At 36.9% G+C, this 21,132-nt stretch overlaps 1 protein-coding gene and 1 pseudogene across 1 annotated transcript in view; both read right to left on the bottom strand.

Annotated features, from left to right (window-relative positions):
- LOC113058423 (serine/threonine-protein kinase SIK2-like) overlaps positions 1-13,299 on the bottom strand; it is a 38,033-nt gene extending 24,734 nt beyond the window's left edge. The window contains exons 1-3 of the mRNA XM_026226316.1: positions 12,857-13,299; positions 9,965-10,081; positions 5,858-5,921 (exon numbers count right to left, since the gene is read on the bottom strand). Coding sequence (XP_026082101.1) covers positions 5,858-5,921; positions 9,965-10,081; positions 12,857-12,994 — 319 coding nt within the window. The 5' untranslated portion in view covers positions 12,995-13,299. The remainder of the gene's footprint in view (positions 1-5,857; positions 5,922-9,964; positions 10,082-12,856) is intronic.
- Positions 13,300-13,790: 491 nt separating this feature from the next.
- On the bottom strand, positions 13,791-17,606 carry LOC113058902 (layilin-like; annotated as a pseudogene).
- Between the last annotated feature and the right edge of the window lie 3,526 nt (positions 17,607-21,132).

The raw sequence follows: 21,132 nt of genomic DNA on the forward strand, positions 1-21,132 counted from the left end.
TTGATGAAATCCGAGAGCTTTCTGACCCTCCTTACACTGCAATACAACTACCACATTCAAGGCCCAGAAAGGTAGTGAGGACATTGTTAAAACAGTCCATGTGACATCAGTGGTTCAACCACACGCATGTGGGAACAACATGAGGGGGAGTAATTAATGACAGAATGTTTTCATTTTTGGGTGAACTATCGTTTGAAGGTGAAGTCAAAATTGAGCAAAAATTTACAGGCAAAAGGCATTGTTAAATTGCCAATACTGTAGAAATGTTTGAAGCACAGCTGAGACAGAAGTCACATTCAAGCAAAGTGATTTTTCCTTTTTTAATACACCTTCACGTTATTTGAAAATGTGCAAAATCTTCATACCTTACTAATATATATATATATATATATATATATATATATATATATATATATATATATATATATATATATATATTAGGGGTGTAACGATACGCGTATTCGTATTGAACCGTTCGGTACGACGCTTTCGGTTCGGTACGCGGTACGCATTATGTATACCGAACGGTTCGTTGGAGTAATTAATTATATTTGAAAAAAAAAAAAAAGAGAGAGAGAGAGAAATATAATATGTGTTCAACAAGGTAGCCCAATAACCCAAACAACGTAACAGGCAACGCCCCTGACACTCCCGAAGAAGAAAAAAACCATCTTATATGTTTATGTTAGGCTACTCAGCAGGCGCTCGCTCACTCAGTACACGCTGAAGGCTCGTTGCAAAATAGCCAATGCGTTTAACAGACTAGAAATGAGAAGATCCTCCAATAACCAACAGGTCTGGTGTTTGGGTGCACTTTGGATTCCCTTTAAGCTATAATGGTGATGGCAAGAGAGTGGTGGATAAAAAAACAACGGTATGTCGCATCTGCAACATGACAGGGTACACCAGCGGGAATAAAAAAAAAAAAAAAAAAAAAACACCAGCGGGAATATCTGGGATATATGCGTCAGTACTATCTGGGAAAAGACGAAAAAAAGGAGAAACATGCACGCAGCAAACTATCCCTGCAGCATTTAGAAACTATAGCTTACAGGGAATCCAACCCAAACACCAGACCTGTTGGTTATTTTAGGATCTTATATTTCTGGTCTGTTAAAGGCATTAGACATTTTGCAACGAGCCTTCAGCGCGTGCTGAGTGAGCGAGCGCCTTAGGGGCCGTTCACATATCGCTCCTAAAAACGCATGGAAAACGCTAAGCGCGTCTTTCTCCTCCTTTCCAAAGCGCTTGGGCAGAAGCGCTCATGAGGCGTCTGTCTTTGCTAAGCAACAATGACGTGCTCTCTCCATGAGACGCGGAAATTTCAGCGAAGGATAAATGGATTTGCAGCTCTAAAAATCGCTTGCAGTAGCTCTGCTACTAAATTTATTTCAAAATTGCAATCCATATACAACTATGATCAGCTGATCCTTCATCTTGGCTGAGCTCTCAACGTTGTTACGGGAAAGGATGAAGCTGATTGGTTAGTTCTTGTCACATGACCCGCGGTGCGCTTGCGGCATTCTGAAAAGTTGAGATGTTTTTACATTTTGCTGTATCTAAAACGTATCGAACCGAACCGAACCGTGACATCAGTGTATCGTATCGAACCGAACCGTGAATTTTGTGAACCGTTACACCCCTAATATATATATATATATATATTTTTTTTTTTTTTTTTTTAAACATACTTATATACATATAATACAGTAGTAACAATAATAATTTTATAGGAATGCCACATGTAAAATTCACTGAGCTAACTAATTAGATACCAAATGTAACATTCTAAAATTGTGCCCCATTTTAAACTTTTTTTTAGGACTATGCTGCTAATCAGAAAACACACCTGACATAGGAATGTCTCATATTTGTTATAAATGACCAGCAGGAATCTACTTTAAGATAAGGTGTCCATGTTCACTCCGCTTTACACCACTCAACTGGCTGTTATCACCCTCACTAAATTACAGACTGTGGACTTTGGTCAGCACAACAACATATCATTCTGGTGCCAGCACACCAGGGACATCAGGCCTCTAAAATTATCTAGTCATGCATGATTTTTTTCTTCTTCTCTTAGCCATGTGAGCATGAACAAGATGGACCTAAAAGAGCCTGAGCTGTTCTGCTGGCCTAAAAAAAGTGGCTTCTACTTTACAAGTAGTACAACTGGAGTTACTCTCAACTGACCCTTACAAACCAGAGCAGAAGTCACACCACAGTCACATGGACTTGTTAACTGCCTTAGATAGCTTTTTTATTGCAAAATATTTATCTATTTTATTTCAGTGAAGTAAAGTTTTTTTTGTATGTGACAATACTGCCAGGAAAAGGTTCAGTTAGTTCATGCTTTAAAACTCCTAATAGACAAGCCCGACAGTAAAATGCACCTTGCTGAGCAGAGGAAATGCTCTTTGTCCTCTCGCGTGCCTCCTTAATAAATAAAATATTTATAAAAAAAAATAATATTACATAGTTCATAAGGTCATTCTTGATATAAAATCGTTCTAAAATAATTAGAAAAATATTCAATATTCAAATATTCAAACAATGCCAGGGCATTTTCTAATTCTTTAATTAGATTTTTCATTAATTCGATTTATTTTAATCTTTTCACATAATTATGCTCTTCACCAGTATTCTGTATTTTCTTGCTGTGGGACCATCTTTTTTTTTCAATCAGTCTCCTAATTTATGAGATCATAAACTCTAAATATACTAATTAAAGATCAGTTCAAAATTAGTTCAATTAAAGAATAAAACCATGGTACTAAATATCCAAATAAAAACTATAATGCTTCCATAGTAAATATGCAAAAACATGGTAATAATAATAATAAGATAAATTTGATTATTTTTATTTTGGTTATTTTTTTACAACTAAGTGAAACTATTTCCAACATACTGAATACATTTCTTCTGGTCTCCAAACACATGTACGCTCTTTCCAGAGAGTCATAATTGATCTAGGAATTATGAATTTTCCTATACTACCATTCGAAAACCTAAAATTGACAGACTAGAAATAGAGCCTGAGGTTAAAAGACAGGAATCGAGACGCTGAGGGCAGACACGGGTGTCAAGACTGATCAGCTGACATGTTCAAAAAGAACCTCTTCTCCAGCTCTGGATTTTTCTAAAATATGCATGGCCTACATTTCTCCCCTCCACTTCCAAAATTCAAATCAATGTCCCTTAGCTTTCCCTCTCTCTCCTGCTTTGCCTGTGTGTTCTGCAGCTCCTACTTATTCGAAGTTGACCCAGTTTCCAGGTCTCTGTAATGCTTGGGCTCTTCTCTGTGGTGCTGGTGGAGCAGACAGGCTCTAGTAGTGGGCTTCTGTGCTGCTAAGCTCTACCACGGGGGACCGAACCCAGCACTTCACAGCACCAAATGCTGCTCAGTCTCTCTCTCTCCTCTCTCTTTTATCCCTGTGAAGATTATCTGATGAAAGTGAGTGCCTGGTTTAATGTTAGGATTGCTTAGATTCAGTGTGATGCAAGCACACACAACTTGGTCTTAATGATTCCAAAACGCATCTTTCATAATTTGTGATTGACTGGAGACTTTTAGTCTTGATAGAGATGGCATATGCTGTAAGTAAGTTGCATAATCATATTGTGCAACAGAGAATCACAATAGCTGGACAGCATGGCCTCTCAGTACTACAAGACAGTAATTATATGGTAATCTTGACAAAAAACTGTTGTGCAAGTATTAGTAATGCCATGTCGACAGATCATTTTATCTATTTGACCTTGGAAACCTCATTTCAATTCTCTATGGGACACATTTGGCTGGTTATCTAACCCTTTGCACAATTGGGCGGGAACAAGTTATTTGGTTTGCCCCAGCCACGACATCCCTCTTTATATCTCTTTCAAAACAGAGAGGCTGTTGTCACGAGGGTCATGGTGTCCGCACAAAGTACACCACAACCACGAGATTGTAAAAGAATCATGCTAAATGTCTGTTTATTGTCCAGCAATAAAACACTTTACCAGTATGAGCGTGCTGATTGGTGGCTGGCCAAACAGAATATGCGTGACAAATAGATTTACAAAAATACAACAAATAAATCCGAAACAAAAGAGCGTTAAGTCATTTGTCTGTCCGCAATGAATGCAGAAATGTTACACAATACAGAACAACAACAGACAATTAGAATGTATTTGATGTTGAACATACAGTTTTGGGCCAATAGGATTTCACTGTGGGCGGGGCTAATATCTATAGGCTTCATATTACAGCTATTTCCCTTAAAACGCATCAAAACTTAAAAACACACACACATAAAAAAAAAAAAAAAAAAACTTCCCAAGGTATAACACATTCTTGGTAGCATATCACATTGCCGTGTACCGTGAAACAGACACACTGTTATGCAAGAATAATGTGTGATGATTATGTGAGTTTTCACAGGTGGTGCACAGCAGCTGCTGCTACAAAATCAAACCCTGAGTCTGAAATCGCCCCCTATACCCTAAAATGGGACACTCTTTGAGCGGACAGCCATGGTGTCCGACCGTAACCTTAATGGACATTACCCATTTCACTTATTCAATCCCACAATGCACAGCAACAACGAATGTACAACTCATAATGCAACGAATGTACAACTCAACCCATAATGCACTGCGAGAGACGCCAGGCGAATGAATTGCCGCACATCGCCAGAAGATAGCGCTCGCAGGGGATTCATCCATTTTATACAGCACTTGTCCACAGCGTAAAGCGTAATATAATACAGGTAAAAAAAAATTGTGAACTGATTATTAAATTGTTTAATTAGGTTTTACACATAATTTCCATGACAGAGTTAAAGATCTTTTCATCTTACTATTGGAGCTGCCAGTTTCAAATGATTATTAAACAGCAAGCAAAAAACTATACAAAATCGGCAGTCCTTTTGCACTCCAAATTCACTTACATGTTTTCATTTACTCCTTCAAGTGAACTGTATTAGTAGCCTAATTTAGGGGAAAGTGAATGACATTTGTCTCATGAAGTGATCATATGACTTTCATAAGACATAGGACTGTTAATGTGGGGCTTTTGGATGCTTATTGATAACTGAAACAGGTGACAGTACTGGTAGTTTATTCAAAAATTATCCCTTTTGTATTCTACAAAAAGAAAGTCAGTCACTCAGGCTTTGAATAATGAGAGTAGGAGTAAACAATGACAGAATAAAAATTTTGCATGAACTTTTCCTTTAATTATCTTTAACCTTCAGTTCTGCTCTTAGCTTCGAGCTTGTGTGTCAGACAGAACAGAACTCTAAAGCAACAGGAAGACAGACAGCGGAGCCGTCAGAGTATGATCATCATCACTGACACATTTGTTGCTTGTGACTATGATGGTTATTCACACAGACTGTGTTTGTGTAGCCTGAGCTAATTTCAGCCTGACCTTTGTCACCACCATCTGAAACCAAGATGCTAGTTTGAATACACACTTTCTCCATGTCAGTGATGTAGAATAAGAATAAACGTATAGTGAAATTGATAAGAGGTACATCTGGCTGTCAGACAGCATAAGCAAAGCATCATATCATCATGAATCAACAAAAAGAGCAGGAACAACAACTTCCATATATGGTAGTCAGCTTTTTGCAAAAAAAAATAATAATAATAAAATAAAAAAATAAAAACCCTGTGATCTCTGCAATTAATCTCATGTAATTATTTGCTAACCATCCTGAATACAACATTCATCCACTAATGTATAGATATCTAGGCCCTGTGAGTATTACTGGTTGCTATTATAATAACAACAATTATTCATTATGCAATACATTTCATATCAGGTACCAAAATCTGCATCTCACCATTGTAATTGTTTGATACCACTTACCAAAGATTTCTCCATTCTTGGCGTATTCTGTCACAAGGTACAGCATATTCTTGGTCTCCATGACCTGCGTGAGGATGAAAAAAAGAATGCATTACAGGAAAAATCCTCTGACACTACAATAGATGGCCAGCATAGATTCCAAAATATACATGAATCACAAAGCGAGTGCAAATAGTGGGCTGAGTGATAAGATGACTGCTACATTCAACTGAAATCTGAAGTATCCCATTGAGCTCACAGTATTATAATGAAACACACATGAATCAGAGTGGGATGCTGGTTTACTCGTAAGCTCGATTCACAGTGCAGTGTCAGAGCCAGCAATGTGTGGGAGGACTCCAGAATTAGCCAAAGAAAACAAAAAGATGAATAGACCTAAATGTAGTGTAGAGAAGCGGCATGTTATAATTCAGAAACATTCACAGAGTCCCACATAAACACTACTGTCGGCCATTTATACAGTCTGTTGGTTTGGGCCCTTCTCTGGGCTCAACATGTAGGGGTTTTTCTGCTCTTGCCATTTAAAGGCATTACAGGGTTGACTAATAAAATCAGCACCTAGGCCAGAATATGAATCATCTTTTAAACTCCTAAACTAATTCTCCTTTCCAGAAACATGTTTTGATGGAAGCTGTGATCTCAGAGCTGTTCAGAACACATTGATCACAAAGCACTTTTTATCCATATCAGCTGCCAAATAAGCAAATAACTGGAAATAACTCAAATTATCTCATGTGAATAGTTGATTCTACACTAGTTGGCTGTCTGTTACATTACACCAAGGGATGTGTCACGCTGTTGCCAATGATAACTGACAACAAAATAGGACTATCAATCAGTAGGAAATTACATAACACGCCTATTCAAGTACACTGAAAATAATTTGCAGTAGAAACAATTCCTAGTAGATTTTTGGTAAACAATTGCAAAAAATGAGCACTTTGTACACAAGTAACATTTTGAATTAAACATGAAATTTTTATTTAGAAATAGTATTTTCTTGGAAACCATACTCCAATAATCATTTTTATTTAAAACCTACAAAATGTTTGTGTGTGTTTGTGTGTGTGTTGGACAAAGTTAATTTTAATAGTAATGTATAACAGTATTGTGTTACTCCATACAAAGTAACTAATTGCATTACTTAAGTTAATTTTTATGGAATGTGATGCATTGTTACTTTTGCATTACTGTTTCACACCTGGGATAGGTTAGCTCATTTTTTTTTTTTTTTTTTTTTAAAGTTATATTTTTGGCCTTTCACACCAAAAGTGAAATTAATAATCCTCAGGCTAAAGGAATTGTCTCTGCACCTCACTCCCATCTTCTCTTAATACACAGTTTAAGTGAATAAATTGTAAAACTCAAGAATTAACTTGGAAGATATTTCGTTGTTAATTTAAATTGATTACGTAACTCGCATTACCCCCAGAACTGTTTGCAAGTTTGTATAGTGAGCATAGAAAAGAATCACCCCCTTTAAAATCAACACATTTTGTCGTTTTGACATTTTTGTTTTATCCAGTTGTATTTCTCAGTGCAACTTATAACATCCAAGTGAAAGATAGAACACCAATATGTCAGATAAAAAATAAAAACTGAGTTGGAAAAACATCACCCCTCTCCTAAAAATTACTTGTAAACTCAATCAGTTGTAGCTAATCACCTTCTCAATGGCACACAAAGACATTTGACTTTCATCTGTGATCAGCTGTGGTCATTTTGATCAGCTCAGCATGACAAGAGCTGTTCTGGATCATTTCAGTCCTTGGTAGTGCAACAGAAGCAAACAATCAACTATGGGTGGCAAGGCACTGTCGAAAGATCTCAGGGATAAAGTTGTGGACAGGCACAAGTCAGGAGGTGGATACATTTATTTTTTTAAAGGCTTTATCAATACCTAGAAGCACAGTGAAGTCTGTTATCAAGTGGAAGGTGTTTAGTACAACACAGACTGTCCCTGGATCAGGAGCTCGCTCCAAATTGGATGAAAGAGCAGGAAGAAACTGGTCAGAGAGGCGACTAAGAGGCCTTACAGCAATTCTGAAGCTGCTGCAGTAGTTTATGACAAAAGAGAGGTGCATGTGACAACAATATCACAAATTCTCCACAAATGTGGCTCGTATGGGAGGATGCAAGAAAAGCGCCACTCCTCAAGAAAGGCCACATGCAGTCATGACTGAATTTTGCCAAAACGCAACAGAAAGATTCTGAGGCAGATGAGACTAAAATTTTAATATTTGGACTCAACATCAAACGATAGGTCTGGCGGAAATCCAATACAGCTCACCATCCAAATAAAAGCATATATATATATATATATATATTTTTTTTTTTTTTTTTTTTAATTAATTGTATATGGTGTTTTTATATTAATATATTCATGCTTCATAATTTTTATTGTTATTATAATGTGCTTGACATGCATGTGTGCTACTTATGTACATATGTGAACACATCTGAAATGACCAATGGAAAAGCTGACACGTAATGCTGATGACGTATGACGTGTGACTAGAGGCAGATCACCACAGTAAATATGGACCATTTGCTGCTGCATTACGTGTACATGAGGGTGGGTGTGCAGAGCAGCTGCTTGGTGTTAGGACCCTGAGCCGTAGCAGATGGGGCAGAGGGAAACCGGGGGTTAGTGATGATATGGCAGGGCCTGCAGAGCTGCCCTCTGTTTATGAAGCCTGAAAGGAAATGACTAATTGACCCATGCCGTTTAAATGGAGTAACCATTGGAAATAATGATGCACTATGATTACACGGCAAAGGCTTGGACCGGTGCCGCTATGTTGTATAATAAGGAAGCGCTATTCCCATTCCCAAAAACCAAAGTGACCTAAAGTCTTGACTCTTACATAATGCTGCAGTGAAGTCACACTGGGGGAGAAGTTATCTCATCTTCTAAGTGTTTGTGTGACTTTGACTCCAAAGTGTGAATGATCACTATTTTAAAAAATAGGCTTTTCCCAGCTTTACAATCCATGATAAATAAAGACGACTCCGAGACACCTTAACGAGTCGTTATATTTTCAAATCTTTTGCCTATTACCGGTATACGTCCCTGGAAACATTTGCGTAATCCCCTCCTGCCTGCAAAAATGCAAACAGAGTTTGACCTGCCCACAAACACTTCCGCTAGTAGTGTGTTTACATGATGTTGAGGATATCACAGAAATACTCCAACCTACTGTTGTGTGCATGTCATTTTATCAAGGACTGCTTCTTTAATCTTGGCTTTTATCTTTGTTGGCTTTCTTGTCTTCTTAATTTGGACTAACAAGGTCTTCAAACCAAAAGCTGTATGTACGATTGATAAATTATGTGTACGTTTTCAATCGTGCTCAAAACATCAGTTTTTTTTTTTGCTATGTTATGTAGGCCTATCTATACCTAGTGCAGCACCATTATTGTTTTAAGTGTTCACAGTTTAGCAGCTAAACTTTAGCTGTGGGCACATTTTGCTTGCATACTGTAAGAGTTTTAATATTTTATGTCATTATAAAGACGGATTGGCACACTCTATTCTTGTTTTATATACATGTGCTTTGTCAATGGTAGCGCTGGCTACCATTGGAGACCTCTCTGTGCCAATCACAACAGGCTTGGCCAGCTGACCAATCAGAGCAGAGTAGGCTTATGAAAGGGAGGGGTTAGCTCCGAACTTGCTTGGAACAAATAATTTCCTTATCATTGGCAAATGACTCTAATATTGAATATATATCCTGAAAAAAAAAAAAGTCTGACCTTAGATGCATTTAAACCTGTTGTAGGGTCCTCCAACACAATATTAGGACACTTTAAAATACCACTTGACCTGCTCTTTAAAATAGTAAATTCAAAATCATCAGTTACTGTACCAGCCACAACAGGCTCTGATTGTCTGTTATCAGCCCAGAAATTCTACATCGTTAGATCCCTCATAAAACCCTACCATTAAAAAAAAAAACGTTTCTTTTTAATAATTTATTATTATTCTTTTATTTTTACATTTCGTCATTTACCAGATGCTTTTATCCAAATAAACTTAAAACCAAAAAGCACCACAAGCAATTAATCATATTAAAGTCAACAGTACCAGCAGCAAATGGCTTTTACCTGGTACAGTTTAATGATGTGTGGATGGTGCAGCATTTTCATGATCTGTACTTCACGATAGATCTTCTCCAGGTTCACAGCATCCAGCTGGGTCTTGTCGATGATCTTTATAGCCACCTGTTGAACGAAGGGCACAGAAACACACTTTCATTGGCACAAAACTTAATGCCTCGAGCTACTCAGTGAAATTCATTAGTCTTGTTGCTGTCTGCAGTGCAAGTCGATCCAGTCTTCACAAGCCTACGCGGGGTTTAAAGGCAGAATACATGTGAGCAAAGCTAACACACACCTGAGCGTCTGGTTAACGGCTTGACTACTGAAGTAGGCTAATGATCCGAATTATTTTAGCATTTTCCCACAGGCTTTTCATCATTTGCCAGAGAATTGGAAGAACAGTAAATGGAGTAATTTACCATTTCATAACCACTCATACTTCAATCACCCTTTTGACTGTATAATAATAATGTTCAGGTAAGTACACAGAAGCAAAAAAAAAAAAAAAAAACTGATTGCAGAGTTAAAGACTCTGACCTATGTTTTATATCATTACAGTGTTATAAAACTTTTTATGTTATGAAGATTTCTGACACTGTGGTGCTTCAGCTTGCTTCCTACTTTTAGTATGAGGAATCTTAGTATAACAACATCTAAAAAAAAAAAAAAATATCAGTCAAACTTGACCACAAATATGCCAAAGAAAGGATTTTTTCCTGCTAGCCAGGTCGTATTGGATTTTTACCCTGCAAACATGTTCACCAGTCCTACCACAATTTATAAATATTTTCCAACATTGTTGCATTACAAAACATTAAAAAGAATGTTCTGAAAAATAAACTGGCGAGCACAGTGAAAATTTTGGTAAAGCCTGTAAAAATCCAAACCTAGTATAAAATACCTACTGTAGTACAATACCTAGAGTATTATATAAATATATATAAAGTAAATCTGAAATAAAATATATACAAAATTACTCTAAGGCTCACAAAGACTTAAAAGGGTGATTAAAAAATATATAAATACTGATTGGTTTATGCTGTAAAGATTTTTTTTTTTTCATGCAATTTCACCAAACATCATCTATGTTTGCAAGGGTAGGATCTTGGTGACATCAAAATTAGCAGAATTTGCAAAAACCTTTTTTTTTTTTTTTACATAAATCCAAATGTTTACATTTGAAAGGCATATAAACATGATCATTTGCATGATCAACGCAAGTAAGACAAAATGTACTTGACAAGTGTCAGTTCTGTCTATTGGCCTGAAACTCTCACACTGACCCCAGGCCATTCTTGTTGTTGACCCCTGAAAATCATAACCATAACTGACTGAAAACATTAGAGCACATCTCTATGAATCAGCCGTCATATGTGAATGTGGTTAGTCATTCTCACTGGCAGCAACAGTGATCCAACTGTCCGTTGAAACCATGAACAATAAAAGCAATGTACAGATCAGATTATTTGTATTCTGAAGACAGCTCAGAGGAAGAGTGGAGAAATCACATAACACAAGAGACTCGAGTAAAGCTGATAAAGTGTCGTATCCTCAGAAGTGAAGCATCCTCAAGGCAGCCATTGCAGAGATGCATCAACGGTGTACAACATAATCCTGTTCAATATCATAATTCCCTCACATACTGCTCTAATAAACTCTACATCTGCAGACAGTCTGAAAACCGCAGAAGCTCTCTGACCAAGGCATAAATTACAGCTCGCACCTTCTGTAAAACACCCTGAACCAAAACTTTACTACAAAGCGACATGATCACAATGGCACAATGTCAACAAAGGTCATCGCATTGGATTTTAAAAAATGATTTATTGCAGACCACACTTACAAAGCACAAACATTTTAGATCGGAGTGTTACCAGAATAATGTGAAATTATTATTTTTTTTTCATAATACATGACATTTTCTGTGACTGCGGTAACCGTGTGTCATGCAAACAGTGCTCAGCAGGGTTTCTTTGCAAGGAATGTGAGACAAACATCAGCTTGTTTTTAGTGACAAGACGACATCCATTATCACAAAATCACCCTTTGCTTATGCAACCACTGCACAAATGCACAACAGCATGGCCCACATTTAAAGGGCACCAAACCAGCATCATTTCTTGCCATTGTACACAGCCTTTGTCTTTCTCTGACAACTAGTTTTGGACACCTTGCACTTTTTGAATACTCTGCATATTTCCATTGAGGCGTTAGGCTGCTGGATGTGTGTGTTTATCAGGGCATGCAAAGCTGCACAAAGGCTTCAGTTAAATGTAGTCAACATACTTCGGACCAGGGTTTGAAATAAAAATTAAATGTAACTGAAAGTGACAAAAATGACTCATATATGAAACATTTTTATTTTTATGTTAGGTTACGAACATAAAACACTTGTTTTAATTTTAATAGTTTACATTCATCTTGAAAGCAAATTGTTATCAACCAAAAAATATTAGAAAAAGCCAACATGGCTAGACCATGGTCAGAAACGAACAAAAATTCAACAGAAGCATAAAAATGCCTCTGATATTATAAGTACATTTTTGTTTTTTTATGTTATTAGTATTTTATATCGTCCCATCTAGATATGGGCTTGATGATAATTGTATTCACTGATTTTAATAAAAAATGTAAAAAAAAATTTTTTACCACATTTTAAAAACATAACATTAAAAAGTTATAAAAGTTCCGTAAAATCAAATCCAGGTGCCTCCTAAAAAAATGTGACTACTTTAAAAAACAGGTTGTTTATTAGACAAAGATAAGTTTTCACATAACTATTATCAACAATAGTATACAAAGCTGTGTGAGTAAAACTGTAACTTGTATCTCGTAGTTCTCTGTGCAGTGCACAGGGGTTAGTTAGAGGACTCTGCAGCTGATATCTGCTCAACTCACCTCTGTCTTGGTTATACGATGTCTTGCCAGTTTTACAACAGCGAAATTGCCCTTTCCAAGAGTCCGCTCGATATCGTAGAAGCCCACTCGGACGGGACCCCTGAGCACTGGCTTTTGGTGACAGTCAGCCATGACCATGCTGTTAGTGTAACACTAGGGTTTGTGGCGAGAAGATAGAGACCTGCCACTTGAGCCTCAAGATAACACGTCTAGCACAAGCTAAGCCGTGTCGAAATGCCAGCGTGCCAGCGTGCCAGCGTGCCAGCCCCAGTGTGCTCGCCGGCGGTCCGCTCCAGTCTCACCAGAAGAGCGTTTGGGAGCGCGCCGATGTATCACGCTACCTCCTCCAATACAATAGAGCTCTAATATTTCAGCTGTGTTTGCGAGACTACACGAGCTGACTTTCAGGAGGCATCATGTTCTCTGGCTGACGTGCATTGACGTCAGAGCCTGTGGGGGTATTTGTGCAAGGGGCGGGGCTTCGAAGCGCTTCCACACTCCAGTGCCAATTCGTTTCCAAGACGACCAGACCCACCTCTTACGTCAACGGCCGGAGCGTCGCGCGCTGGCTGCGAAACCCGACATCGACTTTGACAGTCTCTCGTGCGCTTCAGTCGAGGAATGAGAACCGAAGGCACCGTGCTCGGTGTTTGAAGGCTTTACGCGGTGGTTTTCCGGCTTTATCGACACTTATGTATATCTTAAGTCTGAGGTTTTCGATCTTTTAGATTCCACGGAGACTCTTGATAGTTTTCTGTGTAAAGACCCCACTTAAACTGTACTGGTCTGTTAGATGCATTAGTATATTTGACTTATTTGCATTTTATTTATTATTTAAATCGTGTTAAATATACATATAAACATTTCCATTAACCCTATTTGCTGCCTCCTGGAGGTCCCCGGAATCTCACTAATTGCCTTAAGTAATGTAACATTTTGACATCTATGGCACTAAGACAAATGTTTGCAACCCAACCCTGTAGACATCAAAGCAGGCGTGGCACATATTTGCTCAATTACATAATCACAATCATATAAAGCAGCATTTTGTCACAAACATGAAATATATCTGAATAATCAACCTGAGCGCGAGTTTTACTGGAGAGTAGCTACTGAACTGTTTAATAAACAAGTCATTCATATTAAGAGTATGTAAGCGTAGAAACGCATTACAGACAGACAGTGCATGTTTTGTATTGGAAAATGTAATTTAAACACCTCCGTGACACAAGTGCAAACAAATATGTCCTCAAAAGCTGCACGTAATTCAGTTTTAGATGGACTATCATATGATGACACCTCACGGTCACATGATGTACTGCAGTCACTCAGGCCTTATAAAATACTTCACTGCTCTTACAGCTCTGATGACGTCAGGGAATTCATCTGAATAATAATGCATTTCCAAAAAACAACGTTTGAATATTTGCAATAAATTGAGAGTGACGCAGTCGATAAAAAGGGTACAAAATGTTAAATAACAGAGTGGTTTGGAAACCGAGTCATCTGAACCCGATGTGAAGTTATAGCTAAACATGCAGCAGTGACATTTGATGATATGGAAAAGGTAGAGATTTATTCTTAGCATTCATAACAAAAACATCTGTTTAGATTTTCAAAAAAGTTTTTCTTTTAATCTAATATAATAAAATTAAATAATTCATTAGGGTTAGGTCAGACCATTCCCACAACTTTTGCGGTCAAAAAGATTTTACATAAACTGCACTCAACTTCTTACCAAGTATAACTAACGAGAAAAATGTATATTCACTATAAAAATATACAGTCTTCCTTTCCAAGCCTGTTTTTAAAATTCCCTAACATTTCCAGGTTTTCCAGGAGTGTGGGAACAATGTTGATTAAACACAAACATTTGACAAAGATATTATTATTATTATTATTATTATTAGGACAAACAATATATCATTTACAATCCAAATACAGCAAAAAAAAAACTCATTATTTATCTTTTTAAATACATATTTAATATTTTACAATAATGTTTTATATAAACAAATCCTTTCATTCAGTTTTTACACTAAATAGCTTACGAAGCAACTAGACGGTCTTCAGAAACAAGGGAACAGCAGTAGGTATCCTTCAGAGAGGCCGTTCTCAGAGACACAGAAGGATGTTGTTGAGATGGGCTGAGAGGTCAGCGCACTGTTTTGTGAATTTCCAAATGGAAGGTCCTGTTCCAGGACGCCAGCTTCCACAGAGGAAGCTCTCACAAGCCGATGACACCTTTATGCTTCTTTGTATAGTCAGTTATGGGAACCTATACACCCCTGCATTAGACCCCCAATGACTTCCGTCTGCTCTTTCAACAAAGAGCAGACATACAGACATGGTGGAAGAGCCAGACACACTAATGACGGAGACGTGACCAGTCAGTATACACTGTATAATGTTTTAGTATCCATAGATGTCATTGTCCACCCATCCGAACTCCACTGCCGAGGACCCCCGGCAGCTCTCGTAGAGGTAATTTGTGACAAAACCGCACTGTGTGGGCCGGCTCTGGTTGCTCTCATAGTCCTCAAACTGACTCTTTGCAGACGTCATACTGTTAATTTCAGAGCTCATGTACTCCAGATGAGCTCCAGACTGGTTGAATTTGTCAGTGCGTTATAATCCTTCTGACATTTTGGAGCTACGGGACGCACCCACTGTCCTGGCACAGCATAGATTTCATTCTGTTCTTTTCTCCTGCAAAGACACAGTTAGGGAGTATATTATATAGCAGGGTGACAGGCAAATTAGTTCATAGAAAATGACAAACGAAGAAATGATAAAAATGTTAATAGTCCTTTACATACTGTACCTCCTTGACATGACTCTGAAGCAGAACACCCCCGACACATCCAATATCAACAGCAGCATTACAGGCAGTGTGGTGAGGAGGAAGTAGTACATATTAGTGTCATCTGAAATAGAAACTAAGAGAAAGTCCATCATTATATTAAAAAATATATATATATCCAGAAAAGTGTTTGGTCTTGATGAATGACCTACTATGGATTTCGAGCCTGACTACTGTAAGCCAAAGTAAAATTCCACTTCCACCACTAGAGGTCATCATAAGCATTATTATTTTTTCAAAGTAATATTTCACCTCAATATTAAAAATTCTGTCCTTTTATTATGTCCTCGTTTACACATCCTCCTGTCCTTTTAAACCTATAGAATTGTTTTTACTCAAACACTTTGTTATTGCTTTTCCGTCTGATTAAATGTGAACAGGAGAGTAAATTATTATTTTATTTTTTGAGTTAGAATTTATATACTATTATATTACATATTAATATATTGCATGATCTTTTATTTTAATATATTCAGTTGTAATTTTAAGTTTCAGCAATTTTGTTGTATGCTTTTGTTTTCTATTGATTTTTATTTTAACATTTCTATTTAGCTTTAATTTTGTTTTATAGCAGTAATTTTAGTATTTCAGCTTGCACTTATGTATCTCAATTTAGCAAGGAAGCATTTCAATTTTTATCTAATATTTATTTGATGATTATAACACTGGTAAATGATCAGACAATTTTGGGAACTATCTCTTTAATCTTCAAGTTATGTTGGATATAATTTAGTTAAATCTGAAATTTAAGGTACTATCAATAAATAAATTAAAACCTAAAGGTAGTAAAAGGAAGTACAGTAAAGTAAAACCGAATATTATTAGAAATCATTATTGTGTCAGAAAAAAGTCAAATGCACCAGAGAAAAGTTCAGGAATTGTTTACCTGTGAGTGTTGTGATATTTCCTGCTGGAGTCGGGACAGGATGCTTCTCTAAACACATACAGGAGGCAGCAGAGTTTACTTCTGAAGTCCTCTTACATAATATGTTAACACTAAAGATGCTTGTCTCAGATTTGTTGCCTGTTAAATATGTTAATGTGACAGCTAACTTTAACATAAGCAAAAGCCTACCATTTGAGTACTTGCAGATGAAATTATTCTTGGAATTGCAGTTGTCATCAGTCCACTTGAAAAGGTTGTGCTCCTTCTGGCCAGAAGAAGATGAAGGCCTGTAGAATAACGCCACACACTGTTCAAGGCCACACTAGGGCTCTGTCACCAGCCAGTTCCTGGAAAATCCCAGACTCAATGAAAATTCTATATCAGATTACAATTCTGCTTTCAATTAAAGGAACAGTTCACCAAAAAAAATAAAATTCTGTCATCATTTACTTACTTTATTTCCTAATTTAGAATATAGGATATATTAATTGAAAAAAAAAATCTTATTTTATACACTATATTATTTAGCATTTTTTTTTATCTTCAATTAGCTTTTATTTCACACTGTCAGTTTTCATTTTAATTTTAGTTGAAGTTTTAGTAATTTAGTTATGTGCTTTTGAAAATGTTCAAATATTTCTATTCTATATCACATTTTAGTATTTTGCTTTCACTGAAAAGAATAGATCACCAAAAATTACAATTGTCATCATTTACTCACCATTATGATTCAGAAGACTTAAAATATAGAATACATTAAAAGAACACAGAATTATATTTATATACTATTATAGTGTTTATTTTTTTATTTTCAAATAGCTTTGATTTTTACATGTAGAGTTTTCATTTTAATTTTTGTTATGTGCTTTCGTAATTTTTAAAAAGATTTCTATATAGCTTTAATCCCCCCCCCCCCATTTTATAAATTTTAATACTACAACTTAAATTTTCTTCACCAGACGCTGCTCATTCTCGATCTCAACACTGAAGTTCTCCATCATCCTCCCTCCTCGAAGCTTGCTCTGAGCCCAGTGTCCTGGAAGCTTGTGATTTTATAGCAGGGCTTCTCTGTCCCTCTCCGGCATATCCTGCTGTGATCTGCAAACCACATCACCAAAAAACACTGATGTTAGTGTTGAACCTGAAGTACTAAATATTGCAGGACACGTTATAGGAAAGCTGGCACAGGGACATCTGCGAGCAAAGAGAGGAAGAAACCAGAACTTCCACAAACTGTCAGCCGGAACAGCCATATCCCCCTGACTAAAAACAAACTGCCAAAACAGTTCCGATTAGTGATGGGATTTATGGCTCTTTGAGGGGATCCGGATCTTCGCGATCCGTTCCTTTCAAAGAGCCGTTCAAAAGAATGGCTCTTTTGGCTCTTTTTAAATATTTAGTCAGTTTTAAGAAGCCAGCTTGGGAGCATCTCAGTTTATCCTGGAAATAATCACTGGGAGGTATTATGAGGTGAGATTTGTAGTCAAATAATTAAAGCTCAGATATCACACACCAATATCTGAGTTTGAATTATTCTGAAATATTGATTATTACCTCATTTCTCATGTGTGGACTATATTCCATAGGGTTGCACAAATCCCTCTGCTTAGACAGTGACATCATTATTTTGATTTACCTTTAGTACAAAGTGTGTGTGTGTGTGTGTGTGTGTGTGTGTGTGTGTAAAACTACATTGACTTATGTTATTCATACAATACCTACTCACAAATAAACATAAAAAACAAAGCCGGCTGCAATGAATTTCTGTGCAAAACAGCTTTTACTACAAACACTTCCACACAAGAACATTGTTATCACACAAGAACATTTTGATAGAAAACTAATTTTTTTTTAAGTAGATAAAATTAGAATAAATAAAATGGAAATGTCTACATACTACATACTATTACTACTGCAAACTTTGCAAATAGGACATCAGCCCCTTCAAGTCAATGAACAATAACAAAGTGGGCTGCAATGAATGTCTGTGGAAAACAGCTTTTAGTGAAACATTTCTATACAAGTAGAGTATCACAAAAGAACATTTTTAATGATTTTAAAATAAGTTTTAAATGAACACAAAATGCAATGTAAATGCATGCACAACTAATAACTAATATCATCACGCTATAAAGGGTTGGCCTGCGCTGGGTGCGCCCCACCCCCTATAACTGTTCTGTCTCCTGGCGGAGCTCATTTGTATGAATCTGTGTGAAACACGCATAGGAAAAAAGAACGATAGAAAGAACGGCTCCTCTCCAGTCGCGACTCGGCTCCCATCGTTCATGTTTATGAGCCGTTCAAAAGAATCGGTTCGTTCGCGAACGTCACAACTCTAGTTCCGATCAGTTTCATGAACTCCATCTCTATAGTTTCACACCACACGACTGTTTCTAGATGCTGGCAAAACGTCCCGCTGCAGACGAAACCAACTTAGGCTAGTTTTCGCTCAGGCTCCACAAAGTTTGCTCGAGTCTCCGAATGAAAGTGTCTGCTAGCGATGTTTTTGTGCTCCCACTCACGTGTGTGAATTTTACAAGTGTCCTGAAATAGTAGTTTTTTTCTTTCTACAATGCATGTTTTTTTTTGTTTTGTTCGGTAGGCTATTTTTAAATAAACAATCTAATAATAACTTAGCTAACATATTTTTAAAAGATTACACAGACGTAGGTTATGTGCGTTTTTTTTTTTACATTTTTTTTTACAACCTCTGCTTTTTTATTTACCTCTCTTTGGAGGTTTAGCATCACTCACTATGTAGTGAATGGGTGCCGTCAGAATGAGAGAACAAACAGCTGATAAAAGCATCACAGTTGTCCACAAATATAATCCATGACTATTGTGAAGTGAAAAGCTTCTTGTGTGTAAAACAAATCGATCATTAAGGTGTTTTAACGTCAGACTATTGATTCTGGACAAAGTTTAGAGTCCATAATCCATAATAACGTTTAATCTGGGGAAAAAGTCCACCCTGTTGTCCTCTTACATCAAAATTTACCAAAAACTGACCAAATATTTGTTTATAACTGTTTTGGCATATGAACAGTGCTTGATCTACAGGCTACAGTATTCTCTCCTGATTCAGAGGAAACGACACTTTCACTTCATAGCAATATCACGATTTTAGCAACGGTTTGAAGTGAAAGAAAAAAAGTTTTTATGATTTGTTTATTACAAACATGCATCTTTTTGCTTCACAATACGTTAATTGATGAACTGGAGTCATGGAGCATGCTACATGTGGATTAATGTGATGTTTTTATTAACTGTTTGAAATCTCATTCTGACGGCACCCATTCACTGAAGAGGATCCACTGGTGAGCAAGTGATGCAATGCTTCATTTCTCCAAATCTGTTCTGACGAAGAAACAAACTCATCCACGTTTTGTATGGCCTGAGGGTGAATACATGTTTTTTTCAGCAAAATCTTTAAGTTGTTGAATTGCCAAATTGTTGTTTTATTTTAATTTTGTAGCGCTTAGATTTTTGTATGTTAAATGTTTTGCAGGATATTATAAGTTATAAGTAACTATGTGCATCAAGTTTTAGCAATGTTTTGTGCTTTTCCTGTATCACTAACACATTACTAAACATCAATAACTGTGCAATCATGTGGTTTCTACTGTTCATATAAAATCTGTTCAGACACATGAGTGCAAAGGGACCAATTTTGTTTGGCTCACTGGTAAACAGAGGAAATACGATTATTTTCTATGAAGTTGACTGGTCTGAGCAAGTCAAAGGAGCTCAGTCACTGATATTAACCTGCAGCTCACAGTCAGCCACACACTATCCTCCGGAATAGGAAGCACACAGTTTTTCAACAGTCTGTTTCCTCTTCATCTTTGTGTTTTTTGTGTGTGTGTGTGTTTTTTTTTTTTTTTGGTCCTTTTTCATTTCCTCCTTTACCCAAAAAAGAAAATAAATTCATTAAACAACTTAAGCTGGGAATAAAAACTGATGTGCATGACAGTTACAAGAGGCCTAGTTAAATTCTCGGTAGAGGCAACCTCCTACAGTGTTACTGTGTAATCATATGCAGTGAAATCTTTGTAGTGTATTATGAATTGATCCTGCAGATGTCATGGGCTTTTGGAGAAATAAGGGTGAGGCCATCAGGCCAGTGGCATGGCATGTGTAGTTTGTTTGTACTGATCTCTGGCAGGCGCCCAGACTCATTGCCCCTCCTAACTGAATGTAGTCTGTCACGTCCCTTTTATTAGACTCAAGTCACTTCTTTTGAGGAGCACTGACTTCTGAATGTGTCCTTGACGTTAGTATTGAAATCTTTTGAAAAACAGCACTATTGTGAGTGTTTTTCCTTTATTCTGTTTACATCATTAGGCGTTTACATTATTTACATTGTTCTATTATTCTATCTATTACGTTAATATTGCAGAATTCGCATTATACACCAGCATGTCTCCAAGCGATACACATTAGTGGCATTTCCTTCCTAGATAAAACTTTTAATTATTTGTTTGAGTGAATAATTCAATGACTTACTCATTAGCAGAGGCTGATACT

Source organism: Carassius auratus, chromosome 40 (assembly GCF_003368295.1).
Source record: "Carassius auratus strain Wakin chromosome 40, ASM336829v1, whole genome shotgun sequence".
NCBI lineage: Eukaryota > Metazoa > Chordata > Actinopteri > Cypriniformes > Cyprinidae > Carassius > Carassius auratus.